A 12,444-nucleotide genomic window follows, 5' to 3' on the forward strand; every position below is an offset into this window, starting at 1 on the left:
AATGTCAGCACAGCACATTATATTGCCTGTAATTTTAATAGATAAACGAGACAATGATTCCATTGTTTTTTTTTTTTTTCGTTTTTTTTTCTTTCTTTTTTTTTTTTTTCTCAAAATGGTAGAATACATTTTCTTAAAAAGGTCTGCAAACATATTTACAAAAGTGTGAAAGCAGTAAATGCAGGCTTTTTATATTTTTACTGAACTTCCAAAGACTGACTAATATCTTAATTTTATTAGAAATCTGGTTCAAGGATGATACAAGAAATTAAATATCACACTTAAATTTGTTTACTTGTAGGCTACTGTGGAAACAAATCAAACAGATAAATATTTAAAAAGAACAAACTTATATTCCATGAAGCATAAAGAAGATATTCCAAAACCATTTCCTCTATTTTTATTATGTTTCAGCTCTAAAACAGCTCTTGCTCTTTCTTAATGTTGTCTTAAAATGTGGGACACCATCTTCCTTTTGGAAAGCTAGCTGCTGTAATGTAATTATAAAGTAGCCACTAAAATATTCACAGTATCTGCATCACATGAATGAACTTATTTTCAAACAGGAATGATAAAACTTGTGGAGTTGCCTTCATCTTTCACATTTTAAATACTGTTGGCTGACAGAAATAAAGTGTAGTGTCATGCTTGGTTTACCTAAATCATTTATTTTGTAACTAATAAAAGTAAACAATTACCAGATACTGTATATATAGAGATATATAGATATATGGCCACAAATAAACTATCGTAAAAAGTTATTTTGGTTTTGATAAAGTTAAGAAAAGCACATAAAATCATATTTCATTAATATCTTGTTTTATGGCCATCAATATTTTTGTATTTTTTTTTGTTTTGTTTCATCAACATAGCAAAATACAATCTTCCTATTAAACAATAATTATCAGATGGCAGACAATTCTTTTATTGGTTTACATTGGCAGGTCACAGTCTAAAAGCACAACCACATCAGGCAGAAATTGCACACAGACCACCCTCGATTTTGAAGACTATTTTTTATGCTTCTACAAAAGAGCTTCATTTAAAACTGGGAATATGATCCACTAATTAAATACATGGATTTCTATTGTGTTGAGGGTTTTTCTTTTGTTTGCTTGCTTTCAGCTGAGTAAAATGACTGAAATCACAATACTTATTTTGATGATAGCATTAGTTTTAACATTTGTGCTTGATGTTAGCAAACATGCTTGAACTTCCTAGCATTTGTTTTATGAACGTTAACTCACACTAGATGATTTTTCCTGTTGTAGACTACTGGAGATTTATTTAAATTTGGCCTGATCCTTTTTTTTTTTTTTTTTTCAGTCTTGATATTTGTATTTTTAACTGATTTCTGAAAATAATATGGGACATTTTCATATAGTGCTATGACATTGTACATTTGCAATATCAGTATTTTTGTAAGAAATGGTTGTATATAGGACTGGACTATAAATATGTAGTTATTTTAATTGTAGAAGGCATGTCATGTCTTCAAAAACCAGGCTGGTCTTAAGATATTACTCTTTATTTGAGACAGTTACCATTACTTCATTAAAAAATGACAAAACAGCAATAAACATTTTAGCTCTTTAATGAGCAAAGATCAGGTCTCTTAGCATTGGAATAATATTCGTTATCCAGATTATCTTTATTTCACTCAGTGACCAGTAATATGGCCAAGAAGTACAAAGTAATTTTCCATCAAGTAGTATACAATTTTTTTTGTGTGTGTAATAAGCTTTCATTCTTGAAAAAGAGTAACTGAAAAGAAATGTTTCTGTTACTGCAGTTAGTTTGTCAGAGAAAGTTCTTCGCATTATCTTACAAACTATCAAAATTGCTAGTAATTTGAAAAAAGGTAAAAAAAAATCACATAACTTTAGTCTAATAGAAATATAGTACAGGTAAGAGAGAAAGTATTTATCAGGGATGTGCTCTTAAGTCCATCTCAATTATTTGTTTTATATAAATGTACATCTGATTACATATACAAACATTTTGAAAGGACTGTGGTATATAACTACTGGAAAGCAACAGGGGAATGAAAAAATTCTTGTGATTTTAGAACATTCATTTCAAACCACACAAACACATGTAGTATTCAGATTTTAAAAATTCCAGTTTTTGGCTCTCTCCCCGGTCTTATGTACCCTCTTCTTCTATACTGTTGCAACCTGCTCTACAGAATTCATTTGAATGGCAAAGCTAATGTTTATCAAAAAGGGAATTAACTTTATGCTAAAATATTATAAATAAACTTTGTAACATGCACCATGAGTTTAAAGAATAAATGGATAGGTGTAATCAGAATGGTAAAATTGGGGCATTTTTATATTGCAAAATATCACTGTAATTAAATCTTTGGACACACTTTACCCTACCAATTTGAACTAAAAATATTGTAACTAAATCACAGCAAATTATAAATCCTTCATCAAAGGAGATTCCATTAAAGTTGTAATTACGTTAAAGTTAGAAATTATTTAGGTGGAAAGGAAAAAGAATGCTAATAAAACAGATTTTTTTTAATTTTTTTTTTTTTTCTGGGATTTAAATCAGCAAGTTTTCACCACTGTATACCTAGAATTCCAAAAATACCTTTAAGAACTGTTGCAATTCCTTCTATTACTGAAGCTACGGTGAAGTATTTCACTGTAATTACTTTTGCCCCTTTAAAAAATCTTCTTTAGGTTGTGCCAATTGATGGAGAAAGCTTCTATTAAAAACTCCAATGGGATGAGAAGAATTTTAATTACGGCTTAATCAGCAGCACAGCCACCAAGCATATAAATTATCATGCACATCGTGCTAAAAATATCCAGTTTCCTTTATTCCCACAACTTTTATACTGACAGCACTTAAGTGATAATGTTGTACCTGCCAGGCTGTAAAACTTCTTTGTCTGACTGGCAGATTTCAGCATGAGCCCCTTCCTAAGGCCTTAACAGCATTGGTGCTTTGTGTACTTATTCAAATATGTAAATATGGTCTACACAATAAAACAGGTCCAAATAAAAACTGGTGAAAATTATCTGACATTCCATTAGTGTGTCCCTTGTGCATATTTATAGGTTTTTAAATTTTTCAGTCATTGTTCTTTCCTGTTTGTGTTGCACATGCCTAATTCCATTATGTAACTTAAATCTTCAAAAAATTAATACTTGAATGTGAATGAAAAAGTATCATTCAGGACAACTGTTTCAAGCAATTGCAAACAGTTGGGTGTTTTTGTTTGTTTTTTTTTTGTTTCTTAAGTTCATTTGATATATGTACAATTCATTTTTTTCAAAACCCCAAAAGTTCTTGATATGTATATTCACATAATATTCCTCCATATTTAAATAGTAAGAGTCTTGTAGGTTGAAAGCCAAGTAATCTTCAGTAATATCACCTACTGTAATCCATCAAAAAATAAAGTTTGTTTCATCTTGTCTGGCTATACCCTGGTTGTTGAGTGTGAATGGGGGTGGGGATGAGGATGGGGCAGAGTATTGTTCTGTCCTCCAGTAAATGTATTGAATGTGTGTAGGGGTTGAATCCCTGGTATAGTGTTGGGGATCATAGTGATGGTGTTGGGTGTCATTAAGGGAATATCATCAGGAGACCTTCTCATAGCTAGTGTGTAGTCTGGGGGACAGGCGGTCCTAAGAACCACCTCATGTGGATGGATGGACTCACATTCATGATCCAAGTCAGTGTGCTTCATTTGGAGGGACATTATCTCCTCTTCTTGTGCATGAGTAAGATCATTGGTAGTAGTGCGTTGTGGGCTACATCTCCTGTGAACATCATGTCTCCGCTTGTCTTTTTTGTAGTACAATGCTGCAAAGGCCAAAATGTTCAGGAACAGCAAAGATGCACCAACTGCAATAGTAACGCTCAATTCTGTTGAATAGTCCCTTTGATCCACTGAAAATGGGCTTGGCTGTTGTTTGGGATCATCTTGTTTGGCTGTAGGAAAGGCTGAAGTAACAGAAACAGAATTTTTCCTTGTTGGTCTGAAAGTGTTATCTGTTGATGGCACTTTAGTTGTGGTAGAGGTATACTGTGAAATGTCGTTAAGATTGTGCAGATGAGGTACCAGTTCCAACCAAAGGTTCACTTTATTGGCCCTATAATGTTCTTTAACTCGTGGTTTTAATCCAATGTGAAGATACAGTTGGTCTTTCTGAGAATATCTGGTCCATGCTACTTCTTCAAAACGATTTGGTTTTGTATGGATGAATTTTGTGTCTTGTGGCACTGGTTGATTTGGGTCACTAAAAAAGAAAATCTCAAATGTTACACAGTATTTCAAAAGGAAGTGTAAAGTTAATATTTTATACTTAATGTTTAAGTCTGCCTTTGGACAGAGCAGAATATTATTTCTTAAAATTAGAGGACTTATTAACTTTGGTTAGAAACAGCATTATGCAAACGAACCCTATATAATCTTTTACATAGAATTCATCAACTTCTCTAGTTCCCCCAAACGATAGTATAACTCAGATAGTAAACTTTTATGGCTGAGGAAAGATTGCCAGCAATGCGGTGATGTGAACAAATGCCTATGAGAGACCAGTGTGAGAGGCCATTAAGCTTTTTCTGTTTTCATTTTAGTGAATTGATGCTCAGCATTTCAGTTCACACACAGTATCTGTGTCCTTCCAGAGGTGAAAGACCACAGCAGAGCATAATTCAGGATAGCACATAGTGATTTGGCCTCCACTGGCCAAAAGTAGAAAAGTTTTTTGAGCTACAAGTGAAAGCAGATTTACTAAAAATGTCAAAATCTCTCAAGTTCCAAGTCCCTTATTTTTTAGTCAGAGATGTTAATGTAAAGCTGTCCTGGGTCTGTCCCCTCCCAGCTCTTGCTGCACCCCCAGCCTGCCTGCTGGCAGGACAGAGTGAGAAGCTGAAAAGTCCCTGGCTTAATGTAAGCATTGCTCTGCAACAATTAAAACATCAGCATGTTATCAGCACTCTTCTCATCCTAATCCAAAACATAGCACCCTACCAGCTACTAGGAGGAAAAATAACTCTGTCCTAACTGAAACCAGGACAAAAGCATTTAAAATTATTTGCATATATTAAATACTTATTTTTTCACTTTTCTAACGATCTCTTAATTATTTTTGTGTAGAAGGTATTTAAAATTTCTTCATTAAAAAAAAAAAAAAAGCATTGTGTAGTTATATCCTGAGTTTGTATACAAGATTATTATTTATCTGGTACTCACCCAGTTTTTGCAAAGTTTGTCCAGTACGTCATCACCACTGCACTTAACATGACATCATTTTTGGAGAAATTACAAGGAAATAATTCAGTAGGACCAATCATGGGGATTCCTAGTACGTAAGGAACCTCATCTCCATGGGCTGCATCTGCCCATGCAGGTACCTGATCTGTCTGGCAATGATGGTAGAAGGCATAGAAATACGTAGGCGATCCAAAATTCGAGTGAAGATCTGCTGTGGCCACTGCTGGTGCAACCCACTGGTGATCAGTAAACAAAGCCAGCAGTGTTTTCCTTCTGGTCTCAGGATTGTGTCGATCTGCCCAGTCTGTGTACATAAATTTAATAGTTTCCCTCAGTATGTCTTTGCCTTCAGGGTATCCATACAAGTTATCAACAAAATTAGAAACTGCAAAGTCAAAATCACTAGCTGATATGCCATCTTCACTATCCACAATATTTTCAACAAATTTTAACCCTTCCCCTTGGTTAACTCCCAACATGATGTCATAATTGAGGAATTCTCCTTGTTCCATCAATATCTGAGGATCATCTGGTATCACATCACCATCGATTACTGGTCCAAAGGCTATATGGTATCTTGCTGGTTGAATGTCTTGGTCAACAAGTTCTCTATAAGGCTTCTTCTGTAGACATTCTACCAATTCTACAGTGTCTGACATGTTGCAACCAACTTTTGTAGCCAATATCCTGGCGTATTTTGCAGGCTGAAAACTAACTGCCCAGCTGGAGAGCGCTGTTCCACTTTGAGCTATTGCTCTTTGAAAAAGTCCTGTGGGGAGAAATATTAAAAAGCTACTGAAGTGACCTTGAAACAGCTACATATTTGAAAGATTCAAAGGAGTTCTTTGAAACAATAGGAAACTTTAACAGAAGAGATATTTGAAAACAATCTGAGAAATAGATAAATACACAAGATGGTGAGATCTGACTGCCGTTATATCTTAGAGGCAATGTCTACAAAATAAATGCAATATGTGCAGAAATTGAAGCAAATGATTCTACCTCTGTGCAGTTCAGCTGAGGATCAGACTTTCAAAAGGAACTCAGAAAGAAAAAGAGGTGGTATTACCTTATGTAGAACAATACTATTAGCTTGAAAGAAACTCCTGACATTAAAACAGTTTATAGGCTGGAGGAAAATACAAGAAGTCTCTTCAAGACATCAACAGCACGCATGCATGTGACCATGTGTTAAATAAAACTAATACACTGCCATTTTATGTTCTGTTTAGGACTAAACTTTGTTTGAGAGGTGTATATTTTTGAATTGTATATTATAGCAAAAGTTTATGTTCCGAAGTAATGGATGAGAAGGTACTAGGCAGTAATTAAATTTGTATGTCTGAGAGTTAAGATCTTTTCTTGCAGAGAGTCTTTTTTAATGAAGGTTTATAGTGATCACATTTACATAAAAATGGAAATTATATATTTTACATTATTTAGCTATGTAATTCAGAGATTTGATCATATGTTCAGGTATTCATTTGTGAAAGAGAGAGAATGAACTGACTGCATATAAGCTTGTAGCAAATCCCAAATACTTCAGTGCAATTAATTTGAATTTATGCTGATTTAGCTAGCATTTTGGACCTGTGAGTAATACAAAAATGGTCTATAGAAAATGTATGTTGTACTGATATAAGCTATATGAGTCAGAATTAGATTTTTCTTATGCTTATAGGCACCTGGAATAATTCCACTGACTCTGGTGGAATTATTCGGTAAGTGGAAGTGACATCTGGCTTCACTTAATTTTGCTAAAGATGTATCTTTGGTCCAATGCTTGAAGAAGAGCTGAATACTCTAAAGGAGATAAAGGAACCATAGCTAAAGTACTCAGCTTACCTCAGAATTGATTTCAATAATGCAAAACATGACATTTACTTTGATAAGTAACATATTCCTATTGATAGACTTCTATAGTCTCTAAATCTTATCAGAGACATGCCTTTACAGACTGTATTGCAGTACCAGACTCTGTACACTCAGAAGTTAGTTAGAATCAATTGTTGGCAGGAAACATTTTACAAGATTTGGAGGAATTTTCAAATCATTTTAGACTGTATTATGGCCAAATCCAAAAGTCTTAAAATCAGATAGGTGGAGGCACTGAAATATGTAAACTCAAGCCTCTTATTAAATTTATGAGAAGAATCATATCCAAGATATTATTTCCTTGCAAGATATGAGTAAAAATGAGAAAGAGCTTGAGCTATAAAGCAAGTAAAAATATATTTGCATGTTTACAAGGTCAGATACTGAGAGATACAGAGCTAGTATAAATCAGCTCAAAGTCAGTGAAATTACTGCAGAGGATCCAGGCATTGTAATAAATGTAACAAAATGACAAAACTGAATTTCCACAAAGATGTATTTCATGATACTTCGTAACGTTTCTTTCTTTCTTTTTGCATATACTGTAAATCTATTTTTATTGCTTTATTAAATATCACTGAATGAGGACAGAAAGAGTAAACTACACATTAAGAAAATGCTGATATAAATAGGATGGCTTGCTAAGTGCACATAAACTTTAAATGTTGGATTACGTGAAAGTGGTCAAGTCCCCTGACCATAAAGTTATCTTAGGAAACGAAACTAAACATCTCTCCTTCTTGTGAGGAATTCTTAAGGAAATATTCCTCCTCTCAAACCATTCTGTAAAAAATGAACAAAAGTGTGAAAAATTATTTTCATTCTCTCATATAATTCCTGGCAGAAATTGGTATTTCGCAGGAAGGAGAATGACATTTTTATCTGATAATGTGTATGATTATTATAGCTTATGGGCCTCAGACTGATGGAAAGAAGATTTAAATGCTCAATGGACCATATCACTTTGTGACTCCTATTCAAAGGCTCACCAAAGTAAATAATAATAATTTGCTTTTATTCATCTACATTTTCAGAGTGCTTTCTAAAGATGGGTGCTGTTCTGCCTACTTGCAGATGGGCAGTCATGAACATCACCATCTTGAAAGAGGCTGAATGCTTCCTCTCAACTACCAAGTGATCCTTTCAAAGGGAAATGAAGGAGCAAAGAGAGCATCCAAATTTATAGCTTATGAAAGAGACTGGTTAACAATTTTTAACTTCTTCTTTTTTTTTTTTTTTTTTTTTTAATGTTAATATATGACCAAATGTTTGAAAATTTGTAAGAATTTTTCTTATTTGAAGCTGACCAACTTATTTTAATACTTTTAAAGGCAGGTCTAAAAATCCCCAGAAGTAACATAGCAAGCATGTGGTATATGGCACATTGTTTTGTTCAAAATTAAATAAAGCTTTTTTTTTTTCCTAAAGGAAATCTGGAAAAAATTACATTTTCAACTGGATTTTACCTACACAGACTTAAGCCTTCCACAGTCTGTCCGTACCCCCCACCCAATTTCTCTGATTGACTCTCTTGGCAAATAATTGTATCAGTATCCCCACACAAATTCTGTTTCTGGCAGAATTCTGGACATGTGTTAGAATAATGCAGAGTAAAATCATCTGATAAGACACAACACGACTGTCCAGATATTGTAAATATTGGCGTATCATGTTAATGTCACATTATGTCAGGAAGATCAATATTAAGATCAAATAAGAGGAGGGAGGAAAAACCAGGTCTCTGCATCCAACCTTAAGGTAAAGCTATGCCAAATGTTATCTTTTGTGGGTTCTGATGAAAAAATGATGAAGTAGGGTGACCCTCAGATTACAGTGTAATGTTTCTTTTAAAAACAGATTTTTCTGTCTTTTAAAATAGTGTAAAGGTATGATTTAAAGAATCTGTTGCTTTCATTGACCTCAGTGGGCTCTGTATCATGGCACTGGGTAAATACAGCTCTTTTCATGTCAGTGCAATTATTTTTTTATGATTGGCCAATTAGTCTCCCATGAAGATACTGCAATATAAATCAGTGGAGGATTGTATGCACTGGGAACAGTGTGATGTCCCTGGGAAGAAAAAAAAATAAACAATACTGATAAAAACGTGTGAAAACAGTGAAACAAAAGTAATGTAATCAATAAACAATAGCCATGCAAATGAGAAAAACTGTGTGGAACTTTGATGCCAAAATCATGGTATAAAAAAGTGGGGGCCTCAAACAGCATGTTTTTAATTTCCTGCTGTCTGCCTCAAGTAGAGAGAAAAGGTGTTAGTTATGGAACAGGAAAAAACATATAGGAGAAAATCCATTTGCAACTTGGATGCTTTGACAATTTTGGATCATGCATGCAAAACATTCAACCATTGTTTTATTAGATGACAGCAAGTGAAGTTCATGCAGTTTCAGACCAAAGATTTCTGAACTAGGTACTCCTTTCCTTCACACAAAATAATAGTTTTAAGCATTTCAGCTATTAGCCTGAACAGAGAAACTGTATCATTTTACTTTTCTTTAAATTCTGTTCCTTGTGAGAAACTAAACGTGCCTTTCATGACTTTCTGAATATAGATGACCTCATCTACTATGAGCATGACTGACTGGTTTTCCAAAAAGGACACCCTTAGGTAGGACAGAAGAGAGACAAAAATGATGCATTGAGCATATGCTGTTCAGAAGTCTGCTATGAAGTGTTTCAACAAAGCTCTATAGGAAAAAGAAGAAAGTGACCCAAAATTTAAACATGCACAGAAGAGCTGAGGGAGAAGGCAGCTAGTGCAGCCTTTAAAAAGTTTGCTTAATATTGAGCTGAACTCAACATTTCTTAGAACAAAGAGAATATACAGAGCGTCACATAGTACTAATGGTGGTGGCATGCAGACACCAAAATTGTCAAAATTTGCAACCTGCATAATACCTTTGGTTGAATTGCTCCAACGGTTACCTTCAGAATAATGGGATAAAGTCAACAAATTGACGCATGAACCGCCTGCACCAGATCCAAAAACAGTTATTCTTAATGGGTCACCACCAAAGAACCCAATATTTTCACTAGTCCATCGCAAAGCTTGAATTAGATCAAGGAGGCCATAGTTTCCTTTTGCTGCTTGGTCCCCAGTGCTCAAAAATCCTGCGGATGCAAATGAAAAAAAAGAAAGGGTTAGAGAGTGCTCTTCTGACTAATCTTGTTGCAATCTCCTAAGTAATACTTCCAAAGTATACACAGTTAAGTATTATGGAACTACATAATTCTCCATATTTACTGAATAACAGTTTGCAATTCTGCACTCTTGCTCAAATAAATCCTATGGTATTTAATCTTCTGGCCATGATATATTAATGTATGAAAGATGATGAAACATCACAGGCTGAGTACTCATCAAAGTACACCAAGTTTAAGAGTAAAGCTTTAGCAAACAGATACGATGAAGGTATTTTTAAGGGATTTGGTCAACTGTGTATTGCATTTCTGTACTCAGAAGTAGCCAAGATAGCCTTAGATGCAGGCAATGACTGTGCTTTTTTGGAGACTTTGGTTAACTCACAATAACACACTCTTCCTCCGCCCTTTTTTCTCCCATTGGCTTTGTTCTCCTCCAAAATACAGCTCGTGTCACAGGACAGGCTGTGTTGAACAATGTGAGCAGCACTCAACTCCCTGCGCTCCACTCCACAGTCATTAACCTCAGTTAATTGAATCTACATTAAAAGGATAAAGACAATTTAAGCTCTTTCCATGCCCCTCCAACATCAAAAAGATAAGAGCTCAGGGGTAATCTGTAGAGCACAGGAATTGCTCCTTTTTATTCCTACTAGAAAAAAGACAATGCAACGTGTCAGGTGCAGGAATGACTGTTTTACACTTTGCTCCCAGCAGTGCCCTGGTATTTGTTATTGTTGCTTTTGTCATGAGAGGCCACTGACTAAATAGTGGACAATAAAAACTTTGAAGACAATTGCTGTTGATGAAAGACATTGTTTTGCTCTTGGAACCCATTAGCTGACATTTCCAATTTTCTCAGTTTACAAACCAAAATGTTTAAATAATACCAGCATTGATAAGTAGCCCAGTGACTCCATTTGCATATGAAACTGATTTAATAATCACTAAATCAACAGCGTAACTGCTTTTCTGTACATGCTTTGTAGAGAAATGCAACCATTATGACAATTATTTCTGCATTATTAGATATTAGTGGGTCTTATACTCTAAAGTCATATGGATTTATCTCTCTTTACTGTAGACAGCCTACTCAAAAGACGTTTACTGTAGTTTTTCGGACAAAACCAGAAGATGTTTCTCAAAGGACTTTACTGTTTCATTATGACAGTAAGAGCAGCTTTTGAGACATTTCTAAGAGGAAATACACATGTGCATATACATGCATAATGTAAGGATTTAACAAGAATATAGCTTGTTAATTCTTGTGCACAAATGCACTGATATCCACCTATATTACGAATATGTCACTCAGTACTGTATTATTGTTCCAATCAGACTTTAGATGGCAAGCTTATATTTGGTGCTCTGTTGACTGTGTCGACATTTATAGGAACAAGCCTTCTTTGCTGTAAACTGCACCGGAGGCTAATTGGCCTCTCTGCCTTGGTGGCTGAGCTGTGCCACCTCTAGGGTGAGCAGCCTTGTTTGCATAGGTCAGGCCTGATTTTTCTTACCATGGAGAGCAAACGGGAAAGAGGCATAAGGTGCCAGGCCAGCAATTCTCCCACTTCCAGACCTAACGTACCCAGTCTAATGGGCATATGTCATTCACTGTAGCCATACTATATTGTTATTTAGATACTGGTCTCTAAAATAACCACTATTTTACAACTAAAAACCGCCACACTTACTACTTTACTATATAAAAAAGCAAAGTAGCATCACTACCCTAGAAGAAAATATAATTCTGATATTCAGGGAAAACCCAGAAAGAAACTGATAATCAATTAATTCTCCTTTTACTACTACAACTCAGTATTGAGCTGAGATGAATATGATGTTATTTTACTCTCCCTCACTCTCTTTCATTTTCTTCCATGCTGCCAGAGGTGCTGGTAAGCATGCCAATGCTGTCAAAGAACGGCCCTGGTGTACTCCTTCCTGCACAGAAGTATTAATCCCTGTCTCCACGTTCCAGGAAAATGTTGTCCCCTATAAATAAATAATTTTTAAAGACAGAGAGAGATGATGTCTTTGAATCCATGGCAGCAAATCTAATGAGAGCTTCCTAACTGTCTTGCTGCCTTTGTCAGCCTGCTTGGAGTTGAGGGATGGCACCAGAGACTGTAACAAAATCAAAACATGGGAATCTGTGGAAACTA

At 35.0% G+C, this 12,444-nt stretch overlaps 1 protein-coding gene across 11 annotated transcripts in view; it reads right to left on the bottom strand.

Moving 5' to 3' along the window:
- Positions 1-648: 648 nt before the first annotated feature.
- The window catches only part of NLGN1 (neuroligin 1), a 419,732-nt gene continuing 407,936 nt past the window's right edge, over positions 649-12,444 (bottom strand). For 7 of the 11 annotated variants that reach the window (XM_035334993.1, XM_035334992.1, XM_035334999.1 and 4 more), the window contains 3 exons: positions 10,037-10,249; positions 5,222-6,011; positions 844-4,262 (listed from right to left, as the gene is read on the bottom strand). In XM_035334993.1, coding sequence (XP_035190884.1) covers positions 3,440-4,262; positions 5,222-6,011; positions 10,037-10,249 — 1,826 coding nt within the window. In that variant the 3' untranslated portion in view covers positions 844-3,439. Of the gene's footprint in view, positions 4,263-5,221; positions 6,012-10,036; positions 10,250-12,444 lie in introns of all 11 variants that reach the window. The other 4 variants (XM_035334995.1, XM_035335000.1, XM_035334998.1 and 1 more) reach the window with 2 other exon arrangements.

This window comes from Oxyura jamaicensis, chromosome 9 (assembly GCF_011077185.1).
Source record: "Oxyura jamaicensis isolate SHBP4307 breed ruddy duck chromosome 9, BPBGC_Ojam_1.0, whole genome shotgun sequence".
In the NCBI taxonomy this organism is placed as follows: domain Eukaryota; kingdom Metazoa; phylum Chordata; class Aves; order Anseriformes; family Anatidae; genus Oxyura; species Oxyura jamaicensis.